The 18,740-nt window shown below is 44.6% G+C and overlaps 2 protein-coding genes across 2 annotated transcripts; one reads left to right on the top strand and one right to left on the bottom strand.

Moving 5' to 3' along the window:
• Positions 1 to 789: 789 nt before the first annotated feature.
• LOC104516629 (dimethyladenosine transferase 1, mitochondrial-like) lies at positions 790 to 3,845 on the top strand (the record flags this gene model as incomplete). Its single annotated transcript, XM_010161029.1, has 2 exons — positions 790 to 917; positions 3,587 to 3,845. Coding segments are annotated over 2 exons (387 nt in total), but the record flags the coding sequence as incomplete, so codon positions are not given.
• Positions 3,846 to 4,352: 507 nt separating this feature from the next.
• TIAM2 (T-cell lymphoma invasion and metastasis 2) lies at positions 4,353 to 17,828 on the bottom strand. The gene is made up of 12 exons (XM_010161028.1): positions 17,654 to 17,828; positions 16,187 to 16,255; positions 15,673 to 15,798; positions 14,351 to 14,459; positions 13,603 to 13,782; positions 12,093 to 12,211; positions 10,813 to 10,921; positions 9,091 to 9,149; positions 8,198 to 8,303; positions 7,357 to 7,444; positions 6,545 to 6,699; positions 4,353 to 5,728 (listed from the first exon to the last, which is right to left on the bottom strand). The coding sequence occupies exons 1-12, from the start codon at positions 17,774 to 17,776 to the stop codon at positions 5,088 to 5,090; spliced, it is 1,884 nt and encodes a 627-aa protein (XP_010159330.1). The 5' UTR covers positions 17,777 to 17,828; the 3' UTR covers positions 4,353 to 5,087.
• Positions 17,829 to 18,740: the final 912 nt, after the last annotated feature.

The following is an 18,740-nucleotide window of genomic DNA, read 5'->3' as shown; positions in this document are numbered from 1 at the left end:
TCCTGGCTGAATCCAGCACAGTTTTATACATATCTATGTGTACATTGGGGGCAGGATATTATTTCACTGTTTTCAGACACAGGGAAAGTGTCCTCCGAACGCAGCTGATTTTAGAACTTTAAAAAAAGTAAACAAGTTTGGCAAAAAAAAAAAAAAACTTTGTAGCATTATTAAAATATAATTTGTGATGGAATGTGATACAGAGTTGTATGGTCTGTAAACTGAATGCAAGCTTATTTCTACCTACCATTCCTTTAAATAGATTAGAATCTTAAAGTCTTAATATGTTGAAAAGTAATTCCTTGGCTGCCGTTTTAGAAAAGCCCCAGAGCAGCAGAAAACATAGGGAATGGGTTTAATTTCTAATTATAACACCAATTTTCTCCAGCTGCCCTTCAGCCTGTATATCAAATATTGTCTAATTTGTGTCTCATGTCAGAATTGTCTCGTGGAAGGATCTGAAGAAAAAAGTCCTAATTGCTTCACAGATTACATGGAACCTGTTCTAGATGGAGGAAATGCCGTGGGGGAAAAAAAAGTACAAAGTAGTAATGGCCTGTGAACTAATTGGAAATATGTAGATAACTGAGACTAAAATTCTGTTGGGCCTTGAAAGTTAAGCCAAATATTTATATTCAAATACTGTGACATTAGTCAGTGCACAGCCACGTTAACTGTCACCATAACGTCTTCCTGTGTTGTATTTCCTGACGCCTAACCAGGTAACTTTTAGAAATAATGTGTCTCGGAGGAATGCATCTACTCACACTTGTCTTCCTTTTCTCATAGGTGGATGTAGCTGTGGTGCATTTCACTCCACTGGTGCAACCCAAGATACAGCAGCCATTTGAGCTAGTTGAAAAAGTGGTTCAAAGTGCTTTCCAGTTCAGAAGAAAATACTGCTTCCGTGGAATCGAGTAAGCATTGTCAATGAAACATTCTCAGATACCTTTTATTTTTTTGTAAATGCAGCAACTACTAAATCAGCTGAGAAACATGTGTAACTGTGCACTTGATTTTATTCCTCCTGTTTTAAATTTGCCATCATATTTCATCAGACCTTTCAGTTGCAGAATTGTTTCTGGAGACTAAAGTAGGAAATGAATCTCTTCCTGCTGTAATTGCATAATAATTATTGTGCATTTTTGATAGGTTGGTGATCTGTTCAATAGTTTGTCGCCAAAACAAACAAACAAACAAACCCCAACCAAAAAACACCTGAATATAAAAACTACAGCATTTCTTGGTTGAGTTAAAAACCGAAATTACCAAACTCAGAATGAAAGATGGCAGTGTGAGGAGGGAGAACGTTGTCTGTGGGAAATCCTACTTATTTGGGGATAACATCAAAAGATCAAATTCTTGTTTCTGTGCTTGCCCTTTTATGGAGTTTTTACGAGCTCTTTAAAAATCCCCACGTCTTCCTTAGAGAACCTCTTAAATTCCCTAACTGATGTGAGAAACCTGCAGTCCGTTCGACAAGGATCCTGTTAAACTCCAGTGTAGCCACCCCTGACTCGCTGTGGGGAAAACCCAGCATTCTGCACTGTAGAACCTATGACAGAGCTGCTTTTCGGAGTTGGGCCACCTGAATTTTGCTGGGCGTGGTTTTGGCCCTGACGCTGTCTAGAGTTGGGGTGGATACCACCTCACTGACCTAAAAGCCTTATATGTCACTATTGTAAAGTTGAAAATGGAATTTTACCTCTAGTTTTGTGGTCTTCACTTGAGGCAGCTAAGGGCATTGATATCTGGGATGCAGACATTTGACCCCAAAACAGCACTGATTTGCCTGTGTTAACGTTTGGAGTTGGTTAGAAAAATGATGCCTCTAAACTCTGGATAGGTCTGTGTTTGATTCACCGGGTGGGGGTTTTGTGAAAGAACAGTTTCCCTTGACACTGTAGGCTGGAGGGAAGCGCAGTCAGCATAGCTACGTTACGTAGGACTTTTCTGCCAAAGTTTTTAAAACCCCAACTCTTGGGCAGTGTCAAAGAGCTAGTAAGTGCTCGACATTCTTTTGAGGCAAGGAGGGGGAATCTGAACTTTGGGACGTCGCGTATTCCCCAAGCAGCTTACCATACTTCAGCCCTAGTGTGCAGCTAAGAAACACAATCCTCTTACTCTTTAACTGACCTGAAAAAGACCAGCAAATTTTGGTATGCAATAAGGTGATTAAGTTTGTTATGAGCTGTCTGTCGCATATACTGCATAAAACCAAGGTACTGGGATCAGCTTACATTTGTGTGCAAACTGTGGGGTCTGAGAGAGACGTGGCCTGTAAGATTAAGCTATTAAGTCTGTGAAGAAAAATAGGGTAGTCTGGGTTGCTGTTTGTGGATGTTTAGACAATGGTTCGTTGTCTGTATATAAAAGGTGAGCAAACATTTTTGTCTCCAGGTACGGCTTTTAACTGCCAAATCAGAGGTGAGACTAATTTAACGCTCGATGTCAAAATAAGGATTGATCCATTTTAACCTCGCTGACTTAGATGCTGGACCAATGGGGATGTTTTTGACCAAGACCTTGAGTAGCATGTACTTGAAACCAGGTTGTTCCCAGAAGTTCCATCCTTCTCTTGTCATCTTACACCCCTTCTGACCCCGCTGTGTTCTGTCTGCCCACCAAGAGTCCGCTAGCATGTCTCTACACGAAGCCTTTTGACTAGCTTGTCCTGCCAACCTGCCGGACTGGGGGGGAGGCAGGCGTGGGGGGATTCCTGTATAACCATTCCTGTATCACATGGACAGCAGTTTTAGGTCTTAGGTGTGTATGGCAGAGGCAGAGCATTTGAAAATGGAGACATGCACATCAACCATGTGCAGGTTTTCTGCTTACCTGGCCTGTTGCAGACCGAGAACCACTTTCACCACGAGTTAGACTTTTCAATAGTTTGCACTCCATAGTACGCATTTTTGAGAGACATAACAAATTACTTAATGCTATCCGCTAAGATTTGGGGAACTTGTGAGGGAGGTGCTAACACATCTGACTGCAAAATAATGAACTGCTCTGACTATCGATGAACAGTGACAGTGCAGAAACCAAAATCTAGGACTCCTGGCACATTCTCCAAGTGCAAATATTAAAAAGTGAATTATTAAATAGTCCTTTCCTCCTCCTTGGCTTTTTTCCTGGCATTGGAATTACGGTATTAATGACAAATGATAACAGCATCTTTCCCATTGGAATGAAACAGCCTGAAAGAGTCCCACGGTTTGGGTTTGCTCTGTTTTGCACAGTTGAATCTGTTGTTGCTGTCTAAATGTTGGGCTGATTCTCGGGGGCTCTGTGACTGTATCCACAGCCAGAGCTCTTTCTGATGTTCTCAGAGATGAACAGCCACGTCTGCGTTCAAGGTACAGCGTGTGTATGTGCTTCCCTCTGTTGTTACTGTGCACGTTGGCAGAAGGAGCCTCTCACGTTTCCGTGTGCTCAGATCATGAGCGATGTTGAGCGCCAGAGCTACAATAGTGACATACGGAACAGTAAACCTGTCAAGTTAATTCCTAAGAGGACCCTCTAACTTTTAATGGGATCTGAATTGTCTGCCTGAATGTGTTCGTCTTCTCCCCACACCTTTTAGGACCTTGTTCCCTGAAAACGGACGTCTGAAAAGAACCGAAGAGCTGATGATGACAGCGAATGTAGATCCAACGCTGCGTCCCTTTCAGCTCACCATGTCACACTTCAGAAACCTGTGTAATACGTACAGGAAAATGTGTGATGAAGACCCCAGCCTCTTTGTGTACAATTACAGAGAACAACTCAGGCTAAAGAAGAAGATGAATCTCCTTAAAAGTCCCAGGCACCCCAGACAGACTGAAGAGGAAAATGAGTTGTAACAGCTGCCGTTGCAGCAGATTTTATTTGTTTTGACTTCTTGACCTAGAGGTGTTGATTCAGTAAAAGGAGGTTTATATATTCCTACATCTGTGCAGGTGTGGAGGAAATACTGCTGAGAAAGTGGTGGGGAGAGAGGGCTCTCCCGTTTTATTCATTCATTCCAGTCAGCTGGGGACAAAAGCGTGAGGACAGTCCAGTTACAAGATGCCTACAGGTTCTTTGTACCTCAGGGGAGTGGCTAGAACACATACCAAGAACAAGGTGTGGCGTGAGACACGTAAGTAAGCAGAGATACCTCTGAAATAATTGTTCTGTACGAGGGAGAGTGCGTTACTGAAACGTAAGGAAAAAACAGCATTCCTAGTAAAGCGTGTTAGATGGTGTCTGGGGGTTTGTGCTGTTTTTATCCTGGGACGTCCTCCAGTGCAGAGCAGTTTAAAAACTCTTGTACAAACATACTCAAGTGACTGGCTTAAAGGAGGATAAAGTGCACAGATTGCCTCAAGGTCTGCTAATGCTCTTCTCATTTACGCGAAAGCAAAGAATTTGGGATTTAAAGCCCCAGCTAGAGGAAAGCGGCATAATAAAAAGTAGAAAACATGGCTAAGTACAATACTTATTTGTCTTTTACTGTACAGGCTGGTAGAGAAAATAAAAAATACAGTCAAATAAAAGATTACAGGCCAAGCTTTGGTTTTGTATTTACACATATGTATAAAGTATAAACAGCATCTTGAAACTTACAAAAACAACATTTCTGCACTACTGTGCACTAAAACACCTTAAAATAACTTAATTCTGCTTTAAATAAAGCAAAAATGAAAACCAAAGAAATAAAATGCCCAAGGTATTGAAAAATCCGTTTTGCAACGCCACTTTCCACCATAATCCCCTCCGCCACTCACCAGCACCTTTCCATGTTACTGAAAATACTAATGAGGCCATCCTTCCCTTCCCCTCCCCCACCAAGGATCCTGCATCATCTTCAGATCTGCTTGACAGGGATGAACTGATTTACAGACCTTGGCCAACTTAATCTAGTTTTGATCCACAATAAATTAAAATAACTTAAGAACCCTTTACAGCTGTTTTTTGTGGGAAGAAAAAAAAATGTATTAGTGCACAAAATCAGATAGTAGTTTTCCTGCAGCTTCCATGAATTTACTAGTTTTAAAGCAAAATAAGTTTGTTGAATTTTATGTGGACTTCAAATGAGTATTTTAAACATAGTGCTTAGAAAGCTAGGATTTCCCATGCCTCTCCACGGCTTCGTAAAAACAGTCCTCATTGACTACAGAGGTTAAACTCTGGACACTAAATTCTCTCTCTAAAATAGAGTTCAGGTCCAGGTTTGCAGCCTCCGAGTGGCTGTCAAGGGACTGGTGACGTTCCTGCATGGCCGTTAAGGTCCCCCTGTTGCGCTTCGTGCTGTTTACTTTTCTCTTCACCGGGCAGAAATGGCCACGCACCAGCTTCGGGTGCTGTCCCGCCTCAAAGCCATCTCCTCCCTCGTTTTCAGCGGCCTTATCCCGTTCAGAGTCTGTGCTCGGTTCCTCCGAGATCTTCAGCCGTTGGAACTGGATTTCAATGTCTTTTGTGGGGCTGCCTTTCTTTAAGCTCTGATGATAGTCGTCGTCGTCGTCACTGAGAATATCGGATTCCTTGACAAGGACGTTAGTGAAGTCGGACGCAGAGCTCTCTTCGTGTTTATCGGGAGATGAGCCCTTGGGCTCCGGCACGCTCTCCGCGGTGTGGCAGCTGCTGCTCTGAGTACTGCTGCTCAGGCTGCACTCGTCAGAGTCCTGGAAGGTGCCCTTCCCCGGGTCACCATTCCACTCGCTGCTGGGTGAATTCTTCAGTACCTTCAAGGACCTCGTGGAAGCTGTGCGGAGGAAAAAGGCGGGTTGGTCTCGTCAACAGAACAGCAGCAGGTTGTTACGCTGTCTCACCAGCTCAGTTACAACCTACGCAGCCTCATCTGATAGCGGTTCCAGGTAAGATGTGTCAGCATTCCGATGCCACCAGGACGATCCCGTGTCAGAGTTTTCACCCCAGGGCTCTCTGCTTGCCTTGGTGGGCAGTACACACAGAATCTCCCAACGCTACAGTAAGGATTTACACGCATTCGCAGGAACACACGCCTGATTTGGGCACCTCCATCACTGGAGGGGGTCACCTCAACTATCCTGGTTCCTGGAATGTTAAGGGGAATTTACGGACAGCTGATGAGGAGAACTTGAACTACTACCAGCTGCTCATTTAACTGGATGGCCGAAGCCTGTCCTTAGCGAGGGCAGCTGCAGGGATGCAGAAGGAAGCAAGACCCCTGCCTCTGGCCAGTTTTAGCTTTGGCTGAGCTACTAAAGGGAACCCAGAGGAAAGAACAGTAATGCTGCATGCCAAAGGGACCCTGCTTCTTCCCAGCAAAATTAATTGGGGCCTTATTAAGTCCTCCCTTAGGAAAGTTAATGACACATCAAATATGCCAGTAGCGGGGGAGTTGGAGGGGCAAGTTATCTCCTCCAGCCCTCATCACGCACAGAGTTGTGGAGAAACGCTACCACCTCCCCAGCCTGAAGAAGAAATGGGGTTTGTGGGGCTGGCACACCGACACACGACAGTCATGGGGAGAATTAGGAATCTTCTGCTGGCGCTGGAGTACGGACTCCGTTTTTCACTTTGAGCAGGTGTTACTTACCCAGTTTGGCTGTTGCAGGTACACGGTTCTTGAGTGGGACAAGGCGATCTTTACATGTTTTCTCCAGCGGCAGTTCACATTTTATGTGACGTCTGAAATTCTCCCGCAAAATAGAACGGATCACCTTCACGATGTTTGTCTTGTTCTCACAGTCACTGCAAGTAGAAGAAAATGGAGCACCTGATTTTCCCCTCTGAAGACACTCGTGGGATAAAAATCTGCCTTCCTCCCTTCTGCTGATGTGCTTTAGTGCAGTGGGGTTTGTTCAGTAGATTGCTTTAGTAGTGGTTTCATAGAATCACAGACTGGTTTGGGTTGGAAGAGACCTTAAAGACCATCTAGTTCCAACCCCCCTGCCATGGGCAGGGACACCTTCCGCTAGACCAGGTTGCTCAAAGCCTCATCCAGCCTGGCCTTGAACACTTCCAGGGATGGGGCATCCACAGCTTCTCTGGGCAACCTGTTCCAGTGCATCACCACCCTCTCCGTGAAGAATTTCTTCCTGATATCTAATCTAAACCTCCCCACTTTCAATTTAAACCCATTACCCCTGGTCCTGTCACTACAGGCCCTTGTAAAAAGTCCCCCCCAGCTTCCTTGTAGGCCCCTTCTGCAATAAAGTCTCCCCGGAGCCTTCTCTTCTCCAGGCTGAACAAGCCCAATTCTTGCAGCCTTTCCCCACAGTGTAGTGCCTGGATTCAAAGAGTGTGAACTGCCTTGGAAGTGCTGATGCAAAGGTTACGCTGGGGAAAATAATTTTTTTTAATCTCATTAATGTCATTTGACAAATACACCCTCCATGTCAAGCTTACCTGCTGCACAGCTGAAAAGTTGTTTCTGGCCTGCCTTCTAGCTCTGACTTTGTGTGAATCAGTTCCCAGATACAGCTGTTCTCTGTTCCTGTGCACAGAAGGAAACGTTGTTTTTGTATACAGTTCGCAAAACCTGCGGCATTAGAGGGACCAGAGCAGAGCGCCTCCACTCCTGCCGGCAGCGTTAACACAGCCCTGGGCGCATCCACAGACGATCTCACCGGAGTGGGAACCCAAAGGGAAGTCTCCCCTGAACGCTCCTGCTGCAGCAGCCCGGTGCTGCCCCTGATAACCTGGCCTTCCCTCTTGGAGAGCTGCATTCCCCCTCTCTCGTCGCGCCGTCTCCCAGGTGTGCAGAGCGTTTGCTGCAAACGCCCAGCGACACTACAGCGCTTACAGGACTGGATGGGATCATAAAGATCAGCTCAGAGGGAGGACACAAAGGCGGCCCTCTGCTGCCACCAGTTACAGTCAGCTTTCCCACGCCTGAAGACGAGCGAGGGTCGGCACATGCACAGCGTGAGGGCATCACCAGGGCATCAACCGCCAAACGTCACCTTCCTGTTCACGGTGGCTTTTTACTGGGGATTTCTAATCTGTCAGTCCTTCGCAGCTTGTTGCGTCTTCCTCAGCTCACGGAAGAAGCCACCATACCAGGTGAAGAAAGTCTGTTAGTATATCAAGCCTGTGCCCCCTGAGCCCTACTGAGAGACAACAGTAGATCCTATTTTCTCTACACCTGCCTGTTTCCAGAGGCTCCAGAGAGACAGACGGAAAAAGCAGTACCACAGAACCCCCAGAGAAGTGTTAAATCCTAAAGGACTCGGTGCGAGGCACTTACCTGCTGTGTTCCCCAGTCGAACCTGAAGAGCGGATAAAGGAATCAGCCAACGAAACTTAAATGGATCCAAGTCACCATAATTATGTGCAGCACGAACGTTAGTAGGCTGCAAAAAGAAAAACAACAAGGGTATTTCTAAGGGGTGAAAGAAGCGGAGGATTTGTGTGTTACCCTGCAAAGACCCGCCTCTGAAGAGAAACGGCATTCATTTGACTTCTTCCTTCAGTACCCTAATCCATGCTTGTAAACGCAGTTGAAATGGTGATAGACGCAACCTTTGGAATTTGTAATCGCTTCAACTTGTAAAAGCACTTGTTTTTAATGGATAAAAATAATATTTTGCATGTAAGTACTACTAGGGAACAAGGAACCTGCCGACTGTTGATGAGCGGAGTACATGAATCACGTAGCTCCTGCTGCTACCTTTAGAGCCCCTCCGTCTGTTAGGATCAGCGTGGCGCAGCACTTCGCCACCGGTACTTGGGATGTACAACTTGCTACTTCACTTCAGCGTTAAGGTTTTGTAAGTGGGGAGAGAGGAAGTTGTGTTCATAGCGCCCCCTCTCCCTTCCGGGTGATCAAGGGGCTGTAAACAGAGGTCTGTAACCTACACAGAACATTAAGGTCGGCCCCGGTAAATACCATCCGGCAACGTTTCGTATTCCACCTGACGGAACTAACACGGGGGCTCGCACAGAGAAGACGCTGCTGCCCACTAAATAACGAAAAGTATTTATTGCTGCACAGATACTGAGCACTTGTTTCAGCTGTGACGGCTGGAATTCCAGCCCAGCGAGGGAGTCACTCCCCCTTCCACACCCATGTGGTCCATCTCCCGCTGCAGCAGGAGCCTGTGCATAAACACCCCCCACTTCTACTGACCCCAGACTTACCATTTTCTTTTTCAGTTTGTAGTTCTCCTTATAGACCAGTATTACAGCTCTCTTAAAAACTAAACGAAGAGAAAAAGGAGAACTGTTAATTACAAATGTAGTATCTGATGAAAGTCTTACCTCGGAGAACCTGATTCTTGTAGTCACGGCAGCGTGAAGGACCAGGTAAGTAAACTGATTCAAAAGCACCCGCCCTGTGTTAAGAAGGCAACAGAGCTTTTCATCCTACACTTATTTGTGCAGTGGCAGTACTTCTTCCTCAGATTTTGTTCTAAACAGGTAGGATGAAGCCGTTCTGCACATTTATTCTGAAGCCACCAGCAGCCTGCCCCCTGCAAGTGTTCACACAAGCACGTACAGCAGATGGGGTTTAGATGTCGAGGTCCGTATTCCCTTCTTGTGATCGATGGGTGTCTGCAAGCTGAGTGAGGGCTTAGAGCAAGGGGGCTGTGAAAAAGGACCCTAAGTCTGGTCTTCCTGCAGTTCAGCATTTGTACAGCTGGGAACTCAGTCATCTCAATTCCTACTTTTCCACCCGCAGGAATTCTCTGGTTTCCACAACATCTGACTGGAGTGGCTCAGTAGCATCATCTAAGCTCAGCGTCCAGGGAGGCAGCGACACCTCCTCTCTCCTCTGTAAGAAGGCACAGAAACATGGGGGCGCTGAAGCTGCAGCTGAACTATGGGATGGCTCTGCAGAGCCATCCTGGATCCCGGATCGGACTCCAGGGCAGTATAGCTCTATCCCTGCTCACGCATCCACATTTCCTTCCAGTGGAAGAGGAGAGGGGCAACAGTATGTAAATGAGTCTCATCCCTACATGAAGCCAGGGTACAGACACAGCGAGCACAGCATTTACCCCACAGAACCTTGGCAGTTGCTCGCAGTCCCACATACCGGGTGCCTTTTCTAAGCGGCCCACATGGGGTTTGAGGTGAGAATAAAACTCGGTTTCCCAAGTGGCACACGAGCAGTCTGCCAGGCGTTCACATGCGTCCTGCCGGGAAGTGTCTGGCACATGGGAACCTGGGAGGTAGCTCCTGTTCTTCTAAGCATTCCCTCCCCTAACCTGCCATGCTTTCTGGGGAAGGAGTGCATGACAGCCCTGAGGAAGCGGAACTTGCCTCCGTCAACCTGGAGTTCTGCAGGTGGTTATCCAATGGCATTTTAAATACAGATTTTTTAAGGAAACAGACAAGTCCCACAGAAGTTTCACAGGAAGATGTCATTACTTGGGTAAACATTAAATGATTAATCATATATATACAGTTAAATACAAACAAGAGTTTTATGTTCTCATTTCCACATCCGTTTTCAGGTTAAGGTAATCTGGATGGGGACCTGGATGCCGTGGCTGCAAAGCAGAAGTTAGCCTGAACTCACAAGAGCAGAATAAATCCCCATCTGCCCACCAGCCTCCTTCGGAAGCTTGCTGCAGCAGCTTGTTCTGAAGAGAGGCTAATGCCTCTCGAAAGTCACTGGTTTCCAGTTTACATATCGGCAGGAGAGCAGCTGAGGTTGGCTCCCAGAGCAAACAGCGAACAAACAAATGGAAATTTTTCTCATTTCAGGAAATACAACGATGCATTTTTTCAGATGTAAGTCCATCCTAGATAGCCCATGGCTAGAGGGAAAGGAGATGGTGGCTTTCATCTTGTGAGAAGATGTGACGTGGTAATCTTTGGATCTGAAAGAGCAGAGTCATTAAGGAAGACACTTACCAAACACTGTAAGTTCAAGGTCTTTTCTTGCTTTGCCCAGCGATGGGAAAGGATTCAGCCAGGAAACTGTAGAGTGCATCAGAAGTTCTCCCATTGAAAGCTCTGTCACCTGCGTTAAATTGTAACAGTAGATAACATAAATAAATCGTATAAATATGTACATCATTGCTGCAATCCACATGTGAGTAAAATGTTAATGAGTACACATCAATAACTTGGAGGATCTACGTTTTCTCTATTTATGTGCAGAGAGAAAGGCAGAGAGATCTATGCTACAGCAGGCAGAGTGTGAGTAATCCCCCTTTTTAAAATAGGTAACAACTCTAAAAAGTAACAGCCCCTAAGTTATGGAAGCTGGATAGAAGCTCTTTCTATTAATACCTTAGAAGAATATTAAGTTGATCTGATGGTCTGTCACTTACATATACCCAGTTGTGAACTGGCTGATTTCTTAGCTGTAAGTATCTTTAATTTCTATAGGGTAATTAGTGTTAATGACACTGCCAATGGCAGAATTAATGGAGGTCTTGTACTCTGAGGCCGTACTTCCTTCTATGGGACACGACGTAACACTGTGAACGGTCTCCCATGCTGTCAAGTTTTGTTTCCTCATAAATGACAGGAAAACGGTATCCAAGCAAGGGGGCGATTTGGATTTTACTAGGAAGAGATAAAACAACCGAGCTGGATCTGTCATATCTGATCTCCGCCTTTACAGATTTGATCTGCTTAGTAATCGTTTGATGTAAATAGCTGAGCTGAGACCTTGCTGCCCCAGTTCTGGGAGATGGGTGCACACGCAGTCTGTTTAATGGGTTTTGCTCTGACGAACACCCAAGGATGCCTCGGCGCTGGGAGCATAGAGAATGAGAATAACAGACCTTAATGTGAAATCCCTCAAATTGCCACTTTCATTTGTATGGGTGAAAAAATATCTTAAGAACTCTATAGCAGAAAATCTGAATGCCTTGGGGCATGGATAATCTCTGCAACATTTGAGAGGAGGAGGATTTTCCCTACTGAGAATTAGGTCTACTGCTTGCAGTTCTTGTCAGACCAGAAGGTGGCGGCTTTGGCAGCTGTCTGAAAATTTTACCGTAACCTACTGACAAGAAGTAACTTGACAGGCAGCTAAGAAATGTAAGTCAAAATATTAAAGGAGAGTGGAAGAAGCCCAGCACAAATAAGTTCACAAAATTACCTCAGGAAGAGATAAAACTCCCAATGGCAAGTGGGATAATACTTCAGGACTGCATAAAACATGTTGTTCCTTCTCTTACCTCCTTCTCTGTTCCACTTTGATCTGCAACCAGTTGGTCAAATACAGTGCCATAATCTTCATAGATCTTCTGCATCTCGTTGATGTGGCTTGCTACTTTCTCCATTGCCTTCAGTGCTTCTGTAAGGTTTTCAAATTACACAGACAGCTATGTAATTCAGCTGTATTTTCTAAATGTGGCATTTTTTTACTGAATTCCACTTGAGGCAGGCAAAATGACGCAGAGTTCCCGAGGTTTGGGGAACAGAATTCTAGCTTTCTATCAGTGCTTTCTCATAGCAACAGTAGAAAGCATGCTTCCTGATCAGAGTAAGGGAAAAATGCTCGTCTGGTGTCTGAAGTCTTTCAAAAAAGACTGCAATAAGCATCCCAGTGATGAGCCCCCAAACGTATGAATATTCCTACCAACACGACAATAAACAGGGTTAGGTTTTCCATCCTGTAGGTATAGGGCCCCAAGGATCCCTAGTGTAATCTACACCCATATGAGAATAAGTCATCTGATCAGCCCGAATAGACACAAATTGCATTTGGCTCACGACAGAAAGGAAGGAATACAGTGCTAGGTTGTGCAACTTCCTCAGTGACTGCATCCATGAAATGAAAGGCTGGTGGCCAGGTTTTGTTTAAATTCTGCTTTCTAAGCATGAGTGACACTAGATTTCACTAAACTTTTGTGTTAATTCACAAAGGAGTCAGAGAAGGGTGCTTAGTTTCTCCAGTCCTGCCAGCTCGTAACGATGCAGCCTTTTAGAAGTTTGGCATTCATCCTGACCTGCAAGTCAGTGCTCCCCCCCAAGCTTTTGGCTGTAAGGGCAAGGGAACCATCGTAGAAACTCCCTCTAAAGTCACTAACAGCCTCATGACTTTTTGCTGACAGTCTATTTGCCTGCAACTATTTTGTTAAAAAGACACTCAGTCCATACAATGAATCTCTAGGCTTCCCTCCGTGAGGTGGTGACAGACCTGAACTGGAACGTGCCAGAGTGACATCCCAAGCACCTGAGCCTAGAAAAGCGATCGACTCCAACATATGTCAGAGAAGTCCTTCTCCAGGGGGAGAGTGCAAAGCCTTGATGCGCATCTCTTGCGCGCAAGCGTCATGGCCAAACCTCAGCGAACTGAAAGTTCCTTCCGTGGCGCTGCCGAACTCTGACACATTTCAAGAACAATTAGCCACAAGATGGAGCTTTGGTCAGCATTTCCCAGGTGGGGAAAGAAACCCCAAAAGCAATGCTATGACCTGACATGCTCCTGTGCAAGAACTGAGGAGAAAGGCCCCAGTCCTATTTATCACGGCAAATCCTGGGCAGATCTGCTTCTCAGAGGGACTTGGACATCGCAAGTAGGACCTTTGGCTATAAGCACAAAAAAGCTACTTACTATTTTTAAGGAGACAGAGGGAATTCTCTCTAGGTTTGGATGAGTTCTGTGCTATCTACCAGAATGGCTACCTGCCTCTTCAGAAAGGACTAGAAATAACATTCTTGTAGAAGAAAGGAAGAAGTTACCTGTCAAATGGTAGTGCTCCTCGCTCTCATTATCTGTCAGAGACACCAGCTCTTTTAAAAGCAAAGGATATTTCAGCACTCTCTGAACAGGTTTTATGAGATACGACTCCAGTGTAGAAGAGTGTTGCTTTGTGGGATTTCGAGCATCCAGAAAGGTCTTAAAAGCACTGTCTGTTTTGGCTAGATATAAATAAAAGAGTTGGTCAGTTGGACACGGAAGTCACAGAAGCGACAACAATTTGGAAGCGCAGAATCGCAGCTTGTAACCAGCACCAAAAGCCCCACCCTTTTCAATAGATGGCTTACAAAGCAGCTCATATTATTCATCTCATAATGATTTCCTGCATTAAATAACATACGTAAGGGCTAAGAGGGCAATTACATCAAGGTGAGATTATTCCTCAATGTAATTTTTCCCCTGCGCTGCTGTGCATGGCAGAGGGAGTAATTTCTAACTTGTTCTACCATTTGTTGTTGATTTTGGAGTATGAACTGGGTCTGGAGATGGCACAAACTTGCGGAAGATGTTTCTGTAGCTACTGCCTGCATATTACAAAAGGGATCTTATCCCTTCAGTTCCACACCATCCTTCAGCAGAACCGCAGATCTTAGCTCTTCCTACTGAAAAGTACCCAATTGGCTCCTGCTTTGTACCAATATCCTCTGCCAGTCGACAAGATTTATTACAGCAGTTCACTGCAGTTTAAATTCATGCAAATCAGTTACAATAACAAAGACAATAAATTACCTCTCTCGAGAACTTTCTGAACCTTGATGTGGTTTGCGCAGAAGCCACTGTACAATTTAAAGTGGTCAGCGTAATACAGGAAGGAGCCTCCGAGGGAAAAGAGCAATTTCTGAAATCAACACAATCAAAATATTAATTCATTACTAGAATCTTAAATAAGTGTTCAGGCACATAACACAGAGGCTCAGTGCTGTGATTATTTGCTATCTTTCTATACATATCCTATTTTTTAATATATATAATGAATACACTACTGGTAGTAGTTCCAGGATGTTTCTGTATCTCTCGGTGTGGAGTTCATCCTATTCAGGCGAAGCCTGCAATTTTCTCCACTCTCCCTGAGCACAAACTACCACTGCAGACACTCTGTCTTACAGAATCTTTCAGGAAGCACTGGAACAAAAAAATCAACAGACATGTAACAGGGTATCCTGTGCTGGGAAAACTCACGAGCCAGGGGAAGCAAGGCACAGAAGTTCCAAAGCCAGAAGGGAGAAAGTGTGAAACAAACAGAGAGGATTGCTTTCCAACTGTTTTCCTTCTTCCAGTCAGGTGGTAATTACAGGGCACCTCTGATGCTCTTGGATGAAGGGGAGGTTGGGAAGATGTGGGAGGGACTGAATCACGAGGGAGACATTTTTAGAAAAACGCTTCCCAAAGTAAAGATAAGGAAGAGGAGTAGTGAGGGAGGAGGAGGGGGAGGAGGAGGAGAAGCAGCCCTCTCCCCTCTTTTTTAATCAATGTTTGTTCCACAAAAGGCAGCAAGTGTCCAGGAGACCTGCCAGCAGTCGCACCTGGTCTTGTGACAGTGACTCCATCTCCGGGAAACCTACTTCCAGGTCAGGCACTGAGTGGTGCCACCGTGAGTGAGACAGCACAGCGAGGGCACAGTCTACAGCCTGTAGGCCTACACTCTGTAGGCCCTCTTCTTGGGCCTCACAACATGCGCAACTCATGTGGCATTTAACAGGAAAAGCTCCCAGTCTGCAGCGGGTGAACTGGGCTTAGCGGGAGGAGCGCAGGGCAGAATTCAGCACAGCAACAACCACCTTTCTACAAAGGAGTTCTGCATCATAGGCATCGCTAGTTTATAGCACACTGACAATCTACTCTGCATCTTCCATGCTGCACCTTCTGCCGTGGGGAGGAGGAAGATGAAACCATGAAAAACAACACTTATCTTTCACTGCTGAGTGGATGTCTGTTCTCCAAAATAAAGCTTCAAATATAAAAGCAACTATATGAAACTTTGAGTTCTTAAAGCCTGATTTTCACAAACATTTCCAGGCACACCGCAAGTTATTAAATCACCAAGTATTTACCCGGAACTGGGATGGCGTTTCCAGTGTATTAAAATCTGAAGAAGAAGAAATTCCATCTTCAAGGGTCTCCAAAAACACCTTCTGGAAGTCCAGCATTTCTGGCAGACTGCCGAACAAGGACTCCATCTGTGAAAAACATCAGGCTATGAAGTACGGAACTCCATGCATCTACCTGTGGTCTCGCGAAAGCGGTCCGCTCGGGAGATGTGGCACACAAAGAGGCTGGCAGAGGCCAAGAACGCCTTCTTCGCTAAGACTTTTCAAATGGGTTTTATAAAAAAATCCTTACAAAACAGCAAAGATTTCTTAGCAGTTAAGTCAGAAGAACAATTACCCTTTAAAATAAAGAAAAGAAGTGACGCACGCACCAGACAGAAAGGCACTGACTGGTGTAATTCCTATTGTTATGTTCCTTGTTTGCTTTTTCTGTCGTGCTCTCAGCAATGAAAACCCCAAGTGCCAAGGTCTTAACCCATTAAAGAATGACAAACGCATCTTTCAGTTATTCCCTCACCTCATCCTGGGTAAGGAAGGTTTCATTTTGAAGGGGCTCCAAGTATAGCTCAAAGAGGCAGCTCAAGTCCTGAAAGAAAGAGAGTGTGTTCACTTTTTAAAAGGGTAATTTTTGGGAAAGAACTAGAGATACAATTCCTTTTCTGTAACAAAATCACCTGGGTGTTAACACTACAGCGATTGCTAAATTAGATGCAAATTGCTTTCCATGTAGTATTTTTGTTTCATCCTTAAGGCTTTACAGCTTGATTATAATAAATTATATTTTAGTATAGCATGAGGAGACAAAAAAGTTACAGCTGACGGCTTTCGTGTATGTGAACAGCACCAAATGTTTTAATCGGGCATGCTAGATACACCATACAAACAGCCGCTCATGTGAACATCAGCAGGGATATTCAGAAGGACACATTTAAAATCCTATTAGTTAAGCGTTCAGTTTTGTTGTCGCGGGGGGATGTGATCAAGGGCCTTTTCAGTCACTTCTTCAAAGAATTGGTGCCACTTCTGAAAACTTACTATCCCACACCAAAGCATGACGGTAGGGATTAGGGGTGCTCAGGGCTGGGGCCTGCTCAGGGCTCTCCGACCCTGAGAAAAGAAACGGCAGAAAGTCTCACAGAGAAGGAGTAATGAGTCTGCACCACCTGCCAGGAATTTACCTGGTGCAAAACTGCACACATCAGCGACCTCCATGGTCATGCCTTTCTTCCAGGGATTCCTCCAGAGTAAACATCCACGGGATGCACACAGGGGCCCGTGTTTTGTAAAGCTGCCTCAAGCTTTAAGGGCATCTTTTCCATATACTTTTGTTGTAGCAGGTACTGGTATCTCTAAGTGTTTTGAGATCAAGTAAAGTAGGTGATTCCACCTTGCTGAAGGTTAGTGGAATCAATGCTTTCATGTTTCTTTTGGCATCCGATCACGTGCATTTGGGGATTATAAAAAGAAGAGACATCTAGCTAACAAATTACAGACTAAGCAGTCAAAGGAGGAATAATGTATGTGTGATGCTACAACCAACTGGAGTTGTGCCTTTTAGATTTCCCGATTCCAAAATAATTATGCGCTATTTTCCACAATTAAACTTTTTTTCCTAATCTGTAGGAGAAACTATTCTCTTCCTCCACCAGATTTATTTTGATTTGGAGAACTATGGAAACAACCTCTGGAAAACCCCAAGGTTCAAATATTGCAGGTACCTACTTCCCACAAATTACCACTGTCCAATATAAGTACAAATCAACGAGAACTAAAGCTACTAGATCAAACCCTACAGCCTGCGTTGCAGGAGCAAGCCCACTGAAAACAACCAGAACAATCAGCTAAGCAGACTCTGCAGCTCATGACCCTTGTAGAAGGCCGATTTATATACAGGTAAGCATGAAACATGTTAAGACCATCCACAAATCACAATCAGCCTCAAAAAGGCGGCTGTAGCTTGCCAGCTTATTTATTTTCTTTTTACCTTGACGTAAGATTTCTCAGTGTCCATAAGTTCTTGGATGACTTTCCTCAGTCTATCTGCGTCAGAAAGGTGGCGAGCCAGTGGCCGTGGAGGTGGATCCTGGTTGTCCTTCTGTCCGTCCATACCGCCTGCCTGGACTTCTTGGAAGTTTCGGCACAACGCGCTGATCTGTTCTGCGCTCTGTTAAGTGAGAGGAAAGAGACAAGCGCCCGTGTTATAGAATACAATCTGTGCTACAATTATTTTTTAATTCCTCAGATTTTGCTCTTGCACCAAATTCAGGGGCCAGAGCATGCCACTGATTTTTGTGAAATACGTATCCTGATAGCTTTGAACAGCTTGAATTCCTAGCAGATCCAGACCACAGCAGTAAAATAAAGTAAAAATTTTCTAGTGATTTTCCAGTGCAAATTCTTTTTGGTCTTCAGATACAAGGTTGTGTATGAAAAAGATGAGAAAGCACTCAGACATATCCTATACTTTGATTCTTCTGACACCTGCTTCACCCTGTTTTCCATCTCTCTCATTTTCCAACACTCACTGCATTGAAATAGAAAGAATTAGTAGATAAAAATATTTTTCTTTTAAGCATCCAGAATAACTGTTCTATTTGTCATCTGCTACCGATATTGTGTTGTGTGGGTTTTTTTTTCAAACAATGGGACTTGGAGTTTAGGGTTTCTTTATCATTATTTTAAAGAATCTCAAACATAAAAAAAAAAAAAACAACCCAGAAGATTTTCAAGCAAGGTAGGAGTCGGAGGTGAAACAACAGTCAATCTTAGAAGGCAAAAATGGGAGAGAAAGAAATTTTCTGACACTATGAGAACTGGTTGCATAGTCTGCTCTTGCATGACCACCACTAGTACCCAAGAGCACCTTTTACAGGCAATAATCTTTAATGCTTACTTTGAAAATTATTCCGCTGTTGTCTTTTTTTCCTGAAAGTTAGAATATTACTGCCAATACCCAGTTCTATCTCGACAGCTGTGAGTATGCACCTCTTTATACTACATCAAACAATTATTCTTGGTCCTTCTGCCTTTCAGACACCATCTGAGATACTGAAGAGCTGCCTGTGCTGTGC

Source organism: Eurypyga helias, unplaced genomic scaffold (genome assembly GCF_000690775.1).
Source record: "Eurypyga helias isolate BGI_N326 unplaced genomic scaffold, ASM69077v1 scaffold5181, whole genome shotgun sequence".
In the NCBI taxonomy this organism is placed as follows: Eukaryota; Metazoa; Chordata; class Aves; order Eurypygiformes; family Eurypygidae; genus Eurypyga; species Eurypyga helias.
Note: the sequence above shows the minus strand (reverse complement) of the source record. Positions and strands in the feature narration are given on the sequence as shown.

Coding starts and splice junctions, on each gene's coding strand:
- TIAM2 (XM_010161028.1), bottom strand. CDS start 17,776: ATGGACGGACAGAAGGACAACCAGGATCCACCTCCACGGCCACTGGCT. Junction 14,460..15,672: donor AAACGCCATCCCAGTTCCGG/GTAAATACTTGG, acceptor TGTTGATTTCAG/AAATTGCTCTTTTCCCTCGG. Junction 7,445..8,197: donor TCGACTGGGGAACACAGCAG/GTAAGTGCCTCG, acceptor TTCTGTGCACAG/GAACAGAGAACAGCTGTATC.